At 35.2% G+C, this 14,365-nt stretch overlaps 1 protein-coding gene across 2 annotated transcripts in view; it reads left to right on the top strand.

Moving 5' to 3' along the window:
• The window catches only part of RNF114 (ring finger protein 114), a 36,860-nt gene that overhangs the window by 4,982 nt on the left and 17,513 nt on the right, over nucleotides 1–14,365 (top strand). The window contains exons 3-6 of one of the 2 annotated variants that reach the window (XM_051976571.1): nucleotides 1,871–1,977; nucleotides 3,031–3,145; nucleotides 4,216–4,323; nucleotides 5,995–7,987. In XM_051976571.1, the coding sequence (XP_051832531.1) occupies nucleotides 1,871–1,977; nucleotides 3,031–3,145; nucleotides 4,216–4,323; nucleotides 5,995–6,060 (396 nt within the window). In that variant the 3' untranslated portion in view covers nucleotides 6,061–7,987. Of the gene's footprint in view, nucleotides 1–1,870; nucleotides 1,978–3,027; nucleotides 3,146–4,215; nucleotides 4,324–5,994; nucleotides 7,988–14,365 lie in introns of those variants that run through there. The other variant, XM_051976572.1, reaches the window with a different exon arrangement.

The following is a 14,365-nucleotide window of genomic DNA, read 5'->3' on the forward strand; positions in this document are numbered from 1 at the left end:
TTTTCAGTGTTAGAGGGAAAGGATTGTTTTTTGCTAAGACTAACATTTCCACCTACATCCTCCGTCCCATCCTTCTCTTCTGTGACTTTAATTAGTTATAGCTTTTTTCTTCATTGAGGCCTTCCTTTAAGCCTGCAATGATTAGATCTTTATCCTTAATTCCCCCCCTCCCCTTTTATTTGTTGCTATCTCAAGATAATTTTTTATCTACTTACTGCCAAACTTCCAGAAAGAATAGTCTACATTCATTGCCTTTAGTTCCTTATCACCTTCACTCCTGTAATAAATCCCTTTCTCTTTCTGTTGATGTTGCTGCCAGTGCCATAACTCTTCTAAACTCCTTGCATTCATACAATTGCCAAGATTTGTAAACTATTTTACTTCTTTCTCTTTTCCACTTTGACAGAAACCAACCTTGTTCAGGTCCCGTCACCTCATAGCTAGATTATCATTGTCTAACTAGTCTTCTTAGCTTTAGTTTGTCCCTTCTTACATCCATTTTTTACATGGCTGCCTGTATAATCTTTACCTGGTCATGTTTCCTCAAAAATTTTTAATTCTCATGATTCCTGAATTAAAATATAGATTCTAGGTTCTGGCATGACAAAAATACAGTTTTTTCTAACAACCTTTCCAGTATGATTTCTTACTACTTCATATCTTCATCATTCCAGCAAGATTAGGTTACCCCTATTGATTTCTTGCAATGACTTAATTTTACTACTGCTACTCCTTTCCTAAAATGGATTAATTGGGACAGCTAGGAGGCACAATAGATAGAGCACTGGCCCTGAAGTCAAGAGGACCTAAAATAGATTAATTCTTTCTTCCTGTTTTCATCTGTTGAAATTTTCTCCCTTCCTTGAGGCCTAACTTTGCTCACATGTCCTGTAGTAGCTCTCAGTTTTCAAATTTCTTTCTAGTTCTTTACTTGAACCTACATTCTTTTTTCTATTTTAGATTAGAAACCCTTGAGAACACAGTCTGACATGACCTTGCCTTTCCTGAGCTTTTCTTAAATCACTCCCAAATGTGAAGAGACTTTCCTCCCTTTCCCCAAGAGAGTGAATTCATACCTTCCAAAGGCCCACTGTGGATGCCAACTTCTCCGTGAAACACCTCCTGACATACCCATGTGTACTTATCAAAGTGATCTTTCTCTCAAATTTCTCATAGCATTTTGCCTGGAATCTTTTTTTTTTTTATTGCTCCCTTAGATCATAATTATATGTGTGTGTCTCTCATCCCCATTAGATTAATTTTCTTTATAGTAGGCTTTATATTAGCACCTTTGTACAACTCCTCACATACAGTATTGGTGCTTAATGGTTTTGAATAATGAATTAAACACAACTCTTTCTCTCCTGCCTGTCACTTAACACAATACTTTATGCTATATATTTTAGTAATGAGCTATACATTTGACTTTCTAACCAACTGGGCATTTCAGGGTCTTTTATAGTCACCCACTTGGTCAATTCAACCAAAGAGAGAAATAAGGTTTTTCTAAAGAGAGAAGACTTAGACTTGTGATATCAGGCAAGTTAGTTAATTTCTCTTGGTATCACTTTCTTCTATGTAATGAAAAGGGTTTGGATTAATTCATCTCTCTTAAGGTCTATTGGATGGTGATTCTAGGGTGGGCACTTTCAATTGATGAGTAACATGTAAAAATTGTGAGTAAGCCAAAAGCAAGAGTTGCTTACCCAAACTTGTGTCTGACACCTTTATTTTTGACTTTTTAGCTTCAACTGCTTCTTCTTCTTCTTTTTTTTTTTTTTTTTTTTTAAAGCATCTCAACCCCTTGGACAAGAGTGAGCCTTTTCTTTGTTTAAGTATACTAACTAGCTTCTTTATGTTGGTTCTTTAGCTGGCCCTATCAAAAATGCGTAACCATGTGGCTTCCTGTTCCAAATATCAGAGCTACTTAATGGAGGGTGTTAAGGCTACCACTAAGGATATGACATATCAGCCAAGGTAAATATGTTACCACTCAACTATTGATTTTCTATTTTAGGGTTCTGGTTCCTTATAGTTTCTATAAATCTTATATTCTATCTGGGAATTATTTTAAATGAACCAAAGGTATTAGAAAGTTAATATTTTCAAATGTCTAAATAACTTCAAGAAGGTAGAAGTGTAAGCATTTTATTAGTTTTAGGTGATCATTCTATTTTACTTGGTATTGGACTGATAATTAGGAGACCTAGGTACTAGCTTTTTCTCTCTCATTAGCTAATTGGCTGACCCTAAGCAAAATGCCTTTGGTGGACCTCAGTTTTCTCATCCATAAATTAGGAAGGAAGGGTTAGATGGCTTAGTGCTTTAGGAGTTTATTAAATTGTTTTTAATTTGATACCCATATCTTGAAAAGCTCAGTTTCTAAGCTTCATCTGAGTACTCTGTGTTTAGCATCAGAAATCATAACTACAACTCACATTTACATAATCTGTTAAGATTTTTTCTGTGCGAACCTGTTAAGACTTGTAGAACACTTTTCCTCATTACCGATCTTTGAAGTAGGTAGTGCCAGAATTGTAATCCCTATTTTATAGATGAAGGAATTGAAGCTTAGAGAAATTAATTGACTTGTTCATGGATGCTTAATCTGAATTTGAATTTGTCTGTTCATTTCAAGCATATAACACTCTTTGTGTTATATCATTCTGCTTCTCAAAAATCATCTTTGTCATGTCTCAATAAATTTCATAGCACATGATTTTTCTGAAATGCTTAGCATAGAATTTTTCACATGATATGCACTTTAATAAATATTTATTGAAATGTAACTTAGTATGGAAATATGTTTTAAATAATTTTACTGTAACCTCTATCTGATTGCTTGCTTTCTTGGGGAGAGGAGAGGGAGGAAAAAATTTGGAACTCAGAATCTTATAGAAATGAATGTTGAGAACTATTTTTATATGTAATTGGAAAAAATAAAATCCTATTTTTAAAAAAAAGTGTAATTTAGTTTTCATTCGTGTGATTGTTGATTTGTATAGGTGATTTTCCCCTCCTTTTCAGTAGGAATATCCCAAATCGATTTACCTTTCCATGTCCTTACTGTCCTGAGAAGAACTTTGATCAGGAAGGACTAGCTGAACACTGCAAAATGTACCACAGCACGGATACTAAATCAGTGGTAATATAGATTTTCTTTAAATTGCATTTATGTTTATGGAAAAGTTGCTCAGAAAAGAAAAGGTGCTCAATTATGAATATTTAGACTGCTAATAAAAGATAATTCAGAGGGGATTAGACTGCCCTGACAGTTATTGTTCCTTTGAGTTTTTTTCAGATGTCCATATTTGCTCCATCTTATTTACAGAATGGGCAGCAGGGTGATAAATAGGATGGGGTGTCAAGACCTGGAATCAGGAAGACTCTTCTTGAATTCAACTTTGGCCTCAGACAGCTTCTAGCTGTGTATCCCCAAGCAGATCACTTAATCTTGTTTGTCTCAATTTCCTCATATGTAAAATGAGCTGGAGAAAGCAATGGCAAATCATTCTTGTGTCTTGACCAAGAAAACCCCTAAATGGGGTCATGAAAAAATGAACATAAATGAACAACAATAAATTGACATTATAGATTAGTCTTTCTTTTAAAATTATAATTGATAATTTACCTCTTAATTGAATGATGTCATCAGCTTTATCTTGAATTCACAATGGGTTGGTTCTCTTGAATGTAGCTATATTGGGGGAGGATTGTTCTTTGCTTATATTCTCAATCCTCCATCGATGGTCTCCCCTTTTCTTTAGTCTTGTCTATGTTTCAAAGCTCAACTCTTATTCCTTCTCTGTGGAGCTTTCCAAAACTATGCTAGCTATAGATTTTTTTCTTGGTTTTGTGACTTCAATGCATAGTATCTGTATACTCAGTTTGGCAGATTATTATATAGAACTTTATAGCATCTCCTTTATTTTTTTGTCTTGTGTTGCTACTTAATCTGCAGACATTTATTAAGCACCTTTTATATACCAGACAAGCTAGATGTTGGAAGTAAGTGTGTTGGTTATGTAGCATGACAAAATGGCTATTTACATTTTAGAAGTTACATTTTGAGAGGCTTATATAATTTAGCACTGGAATGATAGTTAAAAAACCTTGTTTCCTTATCTATAAAATGGGTGACTAGACTAGATAAGATTATTTCAAACTCTGGTCTGGAATTTTATGATTCTTTTTGCTTTTTTTCTTGATTTAAAGGTTTGTCCAATTTGTGCTTCAATGCCCTGGGGAGATCCCAATTACCGGAGTGCTAACTTCATGGATCACATTCAGCGTAGACATCAGTTTTCTTATGACACTTTTGTGGTGAGTGTTATTTCCAAGCTGGAAACTTTTCTACAGACTCATCTGTATTCTTTGAGGAAAACAATCAAGAAATTCATCAGAATTGTTGTATATTCAGTGTCTTTCCTTGAAAATATTCTGTTATTGTCTCTTTTAAGAATTGTAGTTCATATAATACATTATTTGAATTTTCTTTTTAATTCCATATGGTGCAGGTTTAAACTGTTACAAAGCAGGTTAAGTCCAGAAAGGAGAAGCAGAACCTGAAATATATAATCAATTAACAGGAAGAATGTTTAAAAAAATTAATTGCCCTTGATTCTTCCATAGTTGGGTGTCCAGTGCCTTTGATATGCAAAGCTTCTATTGATTTTAATATCTGAAAGTGAACATTGCTACCCTAGTCTGGAAGAATTTGGTCACCTTTAAGGGTGATTAATTGGCTTTTATCATAAGTAATTTTTGTCTTCCTATTGAGCCAAATTGGGAAATTTTAGGAACTTAACAATATAAGCAAGAAAGAATTTTAAAATTACAGAGAGGGTGGGGTGTGGGGTAGGTTAGGGTGGAGGTTGTTATATTTATTAGGAAAGGGGGAAACACTAAAGAAGGAAGAAGGAGAGATAAAGTAACTTACTGTTTTCCACTTAAAAGACTACATTACAGAAAGGAGGAGAAGGTTGGGACCAGGCTATCACTTGAATGTCATTTTGATCTAAAGCTATCAAAGGAGGTAAAGAGATGGTCAGGGAGCAAGGCAAAAAAAAAAAAGTCTAGAAAGTATAGAATGAAAGAAAATATACAATGAATGATCACCATAGTAAATGTGAATGAGGTGAATTCATAAAATAGAAGAGAATCGTAGAATGGATTAGAAAGGAGAATTTAAGAATATATTCTTTACAAAAAATTTACTTGAAGCATAAAGATTCATACTTAGATTAAAATAAGAGGTTGGAGGAAAATTTGAAATCACTTAAATCAAGCAGGAGAAGTAAATGGCAAACCACTCCAGTACCTTTGCCAAGAAAAACAAATTTGGATTTTTAAAAAAGAACTTAACATGACTTGAAAACTTCACTTACACAGCCAGATGAATGCAAACTTGCCTTTTGTTTTGTCATAATACTACATGCTAATAACTTGGGGTATGAGATGGGATAAGCACAGGTGGTCTGGTGCAATGAAAAAAGCGGTGAAAAAGGAGTCAAACTTTGGTTTGAGTCCCAGCTTCTTCCCTTACTAGATGAATGCCTGGTATTTTGCCTGTCCAAGTCTCAGTTTCCTTTCTTGCCTTATGTAGAGCAAGCCATGCTAATGTTACTAATTCTATAAAAGTTGTGATGCTAGTTAGTGTTTTTTCAATCTTCATCCACCATCCTTCCCTTACCTTAACCTAGCACTTTGCATGTGTTATGTGTTTATTTCCTTCAAAAGGATGTAAGCTGCTTGAGGGTAAGGAATATTTCACTTTTGTTTTTGTCTCTTCAGTGCTTCTAGTAGACACTTAACAAATGCTTGCATTGGTTAATACACTCTTAAATTTCACTTGCCTCTTTATGAGGGAAATTTGTATAATTTTCATTTTAAGTATAATCATGCCCATCCTCCTATCCCTCATCAGTACTACATAATTATTACCATCTTGTTACTGAGATTTTATGTTGCATAATATTCTCTTTTTGTCCTTAGGATTATGATGTGGATGAAGATGACATGATGAACCAGGCTTTGCTACGCTCCTTGATAGATAAATGAGCTCAAAACTTGTATTTGAGAGTTGCAAGGTTTACGTAGAAGTAGAAGAAGAAGCAGCATTTTTTTTTTTAATGGGCATGATTATAACAAGGATCATGGTCAGAGCCCGCTTTCTTTTTCGTCCCTTAAAACTCTAAAACCCTATCTTGTCACCCTCCTTTTTGGCAGGTTTTGTTGTATTGCACTTCTAATTTCTGCATCTTTTTTCCTGCAGTGATAACTGGTTTATTTTTTCTTTCATTTCTCCTGCTTTTGTTTTCATCCTTTCCAGTATTTACTGTTTACTTCCTATAAGCTAGAGTCATATATCCTAGGGCATTGTAGCAAAATTAAGATGGCAAAAAGTCTTAATTTCTTTATTTCTTACCCATGGAACTATGAGAAAGCATTTCATATTTGATCTGACTTTGAGCTAGAATGGCCCCTAGTCCTTGGCTCTAGTTACTTAAGGCTGGAATTAATTCTCCAGTAAAGGTTTTAAAAACCTTTTAAAGGATGTTTAGTAGTGTTGATAGGGTTACAAATGATAATTTCTGATTATATTCCCATGTAATTCAAGCATACCTCTAGAATGCCAACTGATTCATAGTCTTGAGTTCAATGCCTCGTTGGTACTGTTTAGTATGAAATGTAATGTATTTTTATTGGCAAAAGGAAATGTTTCTAGATTTGAAGAGTAAAATTTTAAATCTTTGTAAATGGTCAGGAACATATTCTCCCCCAGACTACTAGTGTTTCAGGTGTTGTCGCCTGATATTAACTTTCCTTATTTGGGGTCTTCTTACATTCTTGACTTAATAGCTCATGTAGCAAAGGATTAAAATAAAAATTTCAGAACTAACTGAGGTAGAAAGAGATTTTTAAGTTATGATTTATGACAGCAGAATACTTGGGTCCTTTTTCTAGAAGAAGATTGTATAAACAAATTTTTTGTTTCTTGAATAGTTTGTGGAATCAGTTTCAACAGAGAAATCCATGTTTAAAATACCATCTTTAATTCATTGTAACATGTAGGAAATCAGAGTGGCCTTAGGAAGATGCTATTATCTGGAGGTAACAGAAGCAAAGTGTTATTATCCTCACCAAAACAAACAAAAACAAAAAAACTCCCCAGAAAACAAAAACACAAAAAAATTCCCTGATATTCAGAACATTGTAAATAGATGTTCTTTGCACAAAATAGAAATGTTGTTTTATTAATCATCTGGATTTCGAGATTTATATTTCTTTTTTTATTCCAGGAAACTTGCTTTGGAAACTGTTCAGGGAACTTGAAGTTCAGCATACTTTGCTAATATTAATAAGCACAAGGCCAAAGTGCTTTGAGTCTCTTCTGTAAGAGCTGAGCTCTGCTTGCCTCCTAATGAGCAAAAGGAGGATGGAATTAGATCAGGTTTTGATCTTGTTCTTTAGATTCCATGTCTGACTGCTGGATCTAGTCTAGTCAGTGACTGATGTTCCAGGTAACCAGACATGTTTTGGGCCTGTATGCTGCTATCCTACCTTTTCTGATGGGCTTAAGTAGCATCTGTACATGCTAGTTGATCCCTGAAAGCCCATATAACTCCAAGTACTAGTGGTTTAGTTGTAGCTTTTTAGGCTTTCTTTACTATAGTTGGATTCCAGAGTCAAGCACATTAATATAAGTTCTAGAGAAATTTCACTTTAATACTGCAGCGAGCTATACTCTCTAGAGGTTAACAAAAAATAAATGTGTCCAAACTTTGGAATTTGAAAGTTTTGACTAGAGCCTATCAGACTCACTGGGTAAAGGGATCAACTTGATTCCAGTTATTTTCTTGTATTAATCTTAAGTGCACTTCATATATTTCTTGTAAGAAGACCTTTCAGAAAATGAGAACTTTATCTTGTTCTGACTTTTAAAAGTCAAAATATAAATAAATTTAATAATTTATTAAATTTTCAACCTGCTGTTTTGACTTAATGGGTTGGAGTTCTTGGGGCAGAAATCTGGTAGGCTGGAGCTTTCTTGACCATCACTCACTTCCCCATGTCACTGCCTTAATGCCATTTTTCTGTCCAACCACACAAGATTTAACAATCCTTATTCTTCCTCTGATGCCTCACACATGGCGGTGACCTTTTCAAAAGTCTCATCAGTACAGCAGAAGGGCTCTGGCAACCCTGTCTGTAGAGCTACCTGGTCAGAGAAGCTTGTCTTTAGGAGGTTGGCCTCCAAGGAGTAAATCATCTTCCTTTCCATCTCTTAATTCATAGAATGATTTATCAGCAATAGAAAACTATTGCACTCAGGTACTGTGCTGAAACTGCAGAGCTTACTTTTGAAGAAATAGTCACAACTTACACCTTCCATATAACAAACCTATGATGGATCTTTGTGGGGAAGGGAAGAAATAAGCACTTATCAAGTGCCTGCTGAATGCCAGGCACTGAGCCAAATGTGCTATAAATATCTCCTCTAATTATCATGTGATTAGTCTTTTCCCCAGTTTGTTATTTAAGAAATGCAAACTAAGGAAGTAACTTTACCCAAATTATAAAGCTAGTAAGAGATTCAGCCATACTTGAACCCAGTTCTGGTGACTTCTAAGTCCAGTGCTCTTTGAGCAGCTAGGTATGTGTGGTGGAATCCAAAGGACTTGAGTTCAGATCTAATGGCAGACACTTTGCATGATCCTGGGCAAATAGCTTAACTCTGATTAATTTTCTTCCCCTTCCCTCATTCCCAAATGTCACTGCTTCCAAGTGTAATGCTCTCACTAAACTTAAAGCAGAATATATTAAGAGTTAATGTCCTGGCTCTGTAATACCTAGGAGTTATTGACCTGACTTTTTAAACAATTGTGCTCAGAGACTTCATTTTTTCATAGCACATAGTTTACAGTAAACTAATAGGCCTGTTCCTTGAGGTCTTTCTGGTATAGTGCATAGATAACTAGCATGAAGTAAATCTTAAAGTCCTTGTCATTTGGTTTGAATTTTTTAATTTGACAATGATTCGTGGTTGAACGCTGGAGGAAGTCTTGCCAGCAGCTTAATAAGGCATTGTGCAATGAGAGGAATACTAAGTTCTACCCAAGACTAGCACTGTGATTTTGGACAAATCACTGGTCTTCTCTCCAACCCTTAGATTTCCCATATATACAGTGAGTATTGAATTAGATAAATTCTAAGATTCTAACCAACTTTGACTTTATTCTACAGTCCTTATCACAAACTGTTGGGATTCTTCCTTCAACAACATAACTAAAAATCATATTTTAATAGCTTATTATTTTGATACTTTTTCAAGAAAAGTGGCTGAAAGTTCATTTAGCCCCAGGATGATCAGAAGTAGGCTCAAGGGAATTGGGACATATGTTGTACAAACTGATTATAGTCTTTTTTTTTTCCCTTCATTTTTTTCAATCTTTGCAACCCCATTTGGGGATTTCTTTCTTTCTTTCTTTCTTTTTTTAAATAACTTTTTATTGACAGAACCCATGCTAGGGTAATTTTTTACAACATTATCCTTTGCACTCACTTTTGTTCCGATTTTCCCCCTCCCTCCCTCCATCCCCTCCCCTAGATGGCAAGCAGTCCTGTATATGTTAGATATGTTGCAGTATATCCTAGATACAATATATGTGTGCAGAACCGAACAGTTCTCTTGTTGCACAGGGAGAATTGGATTCAGAAGGTATAAATAACCTGGGAAGAAAAACAAAAATGCAAACAGTTTACATTCATTTCCCAGTGTTCTTTCTTTGGGTGTAGCTGCTTCTGTCCATCCTTGATCAATTGAAACTGAGTTAGATCTTCTCTTTGTCAAAAAATCCACTTCCATCAGAATACATCTTCACACAGTATCGTTGTTGAGATATATAATGATTTCCTGGTTCTTCTCATTTCACTTAGCATCAGTTCATGTAAGTCTCACCAGTCCTCTCTGTATTCATTCTGCTGGTCATTTCTTACAGAACAATAATATTCCATAACGTTCATATACCACAGTTTACTCAACCATTCTCCAATTGATGGGCATCCATTCATTTTCCAGCTTCTAGCCACAAACATTTTGGCACATCCAGGTCCCTTTCCCTTCTTTAGTATCTCTTTGGGGTATAAGCCCAGTAGAAACACTGCTGGATCAAAGGGTATGCACAGATTGATAACTTTTTGAGCTTAGTTCCAAATTGCTCTCCAGAATGGCTGGATATGGAACACTTTCATATGAGTGGAAATAGTTTCAATTTCATCCTCTGAAAATTGTCTGTTCATATCCTTTGACCATTTATCAATTGGAGAATGGCTTGATTTCTTATAAATTAGAATTAATTCTCCATATATTTTGGAAATGCCTTTATCAGAACCTTTAACTGTGAAGATGTTTTCCCAGCAAACTGATTATATTCTAAGGAGCCATAATTAACTTAGCCAGTATTTGAGCTGCTAAAAGAATAATTAACATTTACATGTGGTGTATGCTACTAATACCTTGAAGCAAGCAGTATAAGTTTTTTTATCTTCTTTTCATAGATGAAAAAATAGGCCCTTCTTTAGCAAGTAAAGAGATTTGTCTGAGGACTATCTGATGCCAAATCTAGCACTTCATCACTGTACTTTGATATATTAAGTGCTAAAATTGCAGGATAGCACAAATTTAAAAGTGAACCAATGGAAAGCAATTTGGAACTATGCTCAAAAAGTTATCAAACTGTGCATACCCTTTGATCCAACAGTGTTTCTACTGGGCTTATACCCCAAAGAGATACTAAAGAAGGGAAAAGGACTTGTATGTGCCAAAATGTTTGTGGCAGCCCTGTTTGTAGTGGCTAGAAGCTAGAAAATGAATGGATGCCCATCAATTGGAGAATGGTTGAGTAAACTGTGGTATATGAACGTTATGGAATATTATTGTTCTGTAAGAAATGACCAGCGGGATGAAAACAGAGGACTGGCGAGACTTACATGAACTGATGCTAAGTGAAATGAGCAGAACCAGGAGATCATTATATACCTCAACAATGATACTGTGTATGAGGATGTATTCTGATGGAAGTGGATCTCTTCGATAAAGAGAGCTAATTCAGTTTCAATTGATCAAAGATGGACAGAAGCAGCTACACCCAAAGAAAGAACACTGGGAAATGAATATAAACTGCTTGCATTTTTTTTTCTTCCTGGGTTATTTACACCTTCTGAATCCAATTCTCCCTGTGCAACAAGAAAACTGTTCAATTCTGCACACATATATTGTATCTAGGATATACTGTAACCTATTCAACATGTAAAGGACTGCTTGCCATCTGGGGGAGGGGGTGGAGGGAGGGAGGGGAAAAATTGGAACAGAAGTGAATGAAGGGATAATGCTGTAAAAAATTCTATCAATTAAAAGTTATTAAGAAAAAAAAAAGTGAGCCAAAGCTTCAGAAGAATGATTTAGAGTGATTTGCTGTGTATTTGTAAAAAGCAAATTCGTGAGGCAGCTAAGAACTTGTAAAATTTACTCCAGTAACCATTAAGTGTTTAATTCTGGAAGAGATTTTTAAAAAAGAAAGTCGTCTTACATTGAAAAATGGGATGCAGTTCCCCAAAAGGAACTCACATGTTAATTGGGGCAGATGGCTCATTAGGGATTCAAGGGGGACCCTAAAAATTTTGGGTTTCCAGACCAGTGTCTCAAATCAATTTGCAGGCTTGTACCCATCTCCAAGGCAAAGGGCAATGTTTTCTATAATTGTAATGCCAATCAAAATGGGTTAAGTTCCAAGAGAAATTAGCAAAGAACCAGGAGCAAGATTAGTAAATTTATGAGTAAAAGTGAGAGATACCAAGCATTTCAAATCAGTGGTTTTATAGTGATTTTATAACTTAGAAGTAGAGTTGAGGAGTGGTCTGGTTCTTCTGATTTTGTGCATAGATGCAACACCCATAGTTCTCTGGGCAGAGCTGGAAGAATGGGGGGGGCCTGAAGGTGTTTTTAGGCCTGAAACACCATTAGGTCAAGTGGTGGACACTCAAATTTTGTTTTGCACCTGTATTAACTTTAAGCACCTCATTATTGTTGCTCATTAGTTTCAGAAATTGTTATCACTGACCAATGGGCATATATGTGGCCTTAGCATCCTGGTTATATAGAGTAAACTGGTAGGATAGCCCAGGAGAAGAAATACATCATTTCTAACTACATCACTCCCAAGGTCTTGGGGTTATTGCTACATCCTTTCTAAAGGCTGCACCACATCATTCCAAATGTGGAGCTAAGTGAGTCTCAGAATGGGACCACAGTGGTTCTGGGATTGTTTGGGAAGGAAAGGAGACAAGGCAAAAAAAGGGAAGGTGTCTGGTGGTGGCAAATCGTTTCAGTCTTGGATCTTGAATGGGTTCTGGCATTGTACTTGAGCTATCCTGCACTGTAGAAATCGTGGGAAGTGGGGAGGATGCTTCTGGTGATGGTAGTTCTTCCTGCAATCTGGCCATCCCTGATGGGTTCTTAAATTTTGGAACTTGGGGGCTGGGAGGGAGAAGGAGCAGAATAGGAAGAGAGGGAAGAATACTAGCACTGATAGCTGGACAGGTCTTTCCATCACCAAGAAAAGTGGAATCTGGAAAACCTAAAATCAAGTTGTACTAATTTACCCCAGCTTGTTTTCTTATCAAGAAGATGGAGACAACAGGCGCCTATCACAAGTATTTTAAAGTATTATTGTAAATTCAATTGCGATAATATGTTAAAAATGCTTTGGAAATGTAGCTGTTAATACTTATAAAAAATGAGTGGCATTTCTGGCTGGAAAAGCAGTAGGAGTAAATTAATGGAAATGTGGTTTTTGTATATAAGGCATTCTTCACTAGATTTTAAGATCTTTGAAGGCAAGATCTTGGCATCTTCCTCATTATCAACAATATTTGATAAATTGAACTGAATAAGATATAGAATTGTTGGATTATGTGGAAAATAATTTGATCAACCCAACCAAATTAAAAGTTTTCATTTTTGACTGTCCATAGAGATATACATAGTAAATATACAGATCTTGAATACCAAAAGAATTTAGGTGTAACACACAATTTAACTTGTTTGTCTCACAGAGTAAGGGTAAGCATTATTTAATTTAACAAACATTTATTAAGCACCAAAATATTGGATTTTTTAGATCCTGGAGATGGAAAAATGAATGGGACAAGGTTCCAGGGCTCAAGGAGATTATAATATAAAATTGATAGCACCTTAAAATATAAAAATCTTTTTTGCCAATTTAAGATATTAAAATGGGCAACATTTTAGCTTACATTTGCATAGTAAACTGAATTTGGAGGAGAACAAGTGAATTTTCCTCCCACTATCTCATTTGTCTCAGGGATTAGAATAGGTAATATCTAATAAGATCCCCAGTTCTAATATTCTAAGATTCTCTATAGCTATGAATTCTAAGCATATTTCAATTTTAATAATTACAACTTGTATTTCTGTTGATACTTTTAGTTTTATAAAATGCTCTTCCCTCATAACTATCCAATGAAATATTTCAATTATTATTGCCATTTTTGTGTTTCAGCACTCAATAGTTCCTGATCCATTAGAAGTACTGTGTTGATACTTATTAATTGATTGATTTACAGAGGAAGAAACTGAGATTCTGGGAAATTGATTTGTTCCCTATAATTTATGTTAGGTTCTTGATCTAAATCCAGGTCTCCTAACTATCAAATCTAACAATATCTATAACATCATGCTACCTCTATTTCATGACTTTGATAACATTCTATGATAATAATAACTGATTTCCAAGTTAGATTTTTCTTTTATCAATGAGCCTGAGGTGTTCTGATCCATAGGCAAATATGAAAGAAGTTCTTCCCATTATAGGATAGCTCTAATTGTTGGGAAATATTTCCTTATATCTTGCTAAAATTTACCTTCTGAAGCTTCCTTGTGCTTTGGTACCAGATAGGTTCAGTGTAATCCTTCTTCCATATGACAGCCCTTCAAATATTTAAAGATTGATATGTTTAAGATCCTAGATGTAGTTCTGGAAACAATCTCAGAGGCTATTTTATCTGATCTCATTTTACAAAGGTTTGTTTCCCTTAAATCTTGAGGTTTAATATTCCCAAGTGGTCCAACCAGTCTTCGTATAGTTATCTCAAAGCCCTTCACTATCATTTCCAATTCCTTGCTACTTCAAAAAGGTTCATTACAAACATTTTTGTATATGTGGGTCCTTTTCCCTCTTTTATGATATCTTTGGAATGCAGACCCAGGAGTGACACTGCTGGATCAGTTTGGTTGTTTGATAGCCCTTTGGGCATAATTCCAAATTGCTCTTCAGAATGACTG

This window comes from Antechinus flavipes, chromosome 2 (assembly GCF_016432865.1).
Source record: "Antechinus flavipes isolate AdamAnt ecotype Samford, QLD, Australia chromosome 2, AdamAnt_v2, whole genome shotgun sequence".
NCBI lineage: Eukaryota > Metazoa > Chordata > Mammalia > Dasyuromorphia > Dasyuridae > Antechinus > Antechinus flavipes.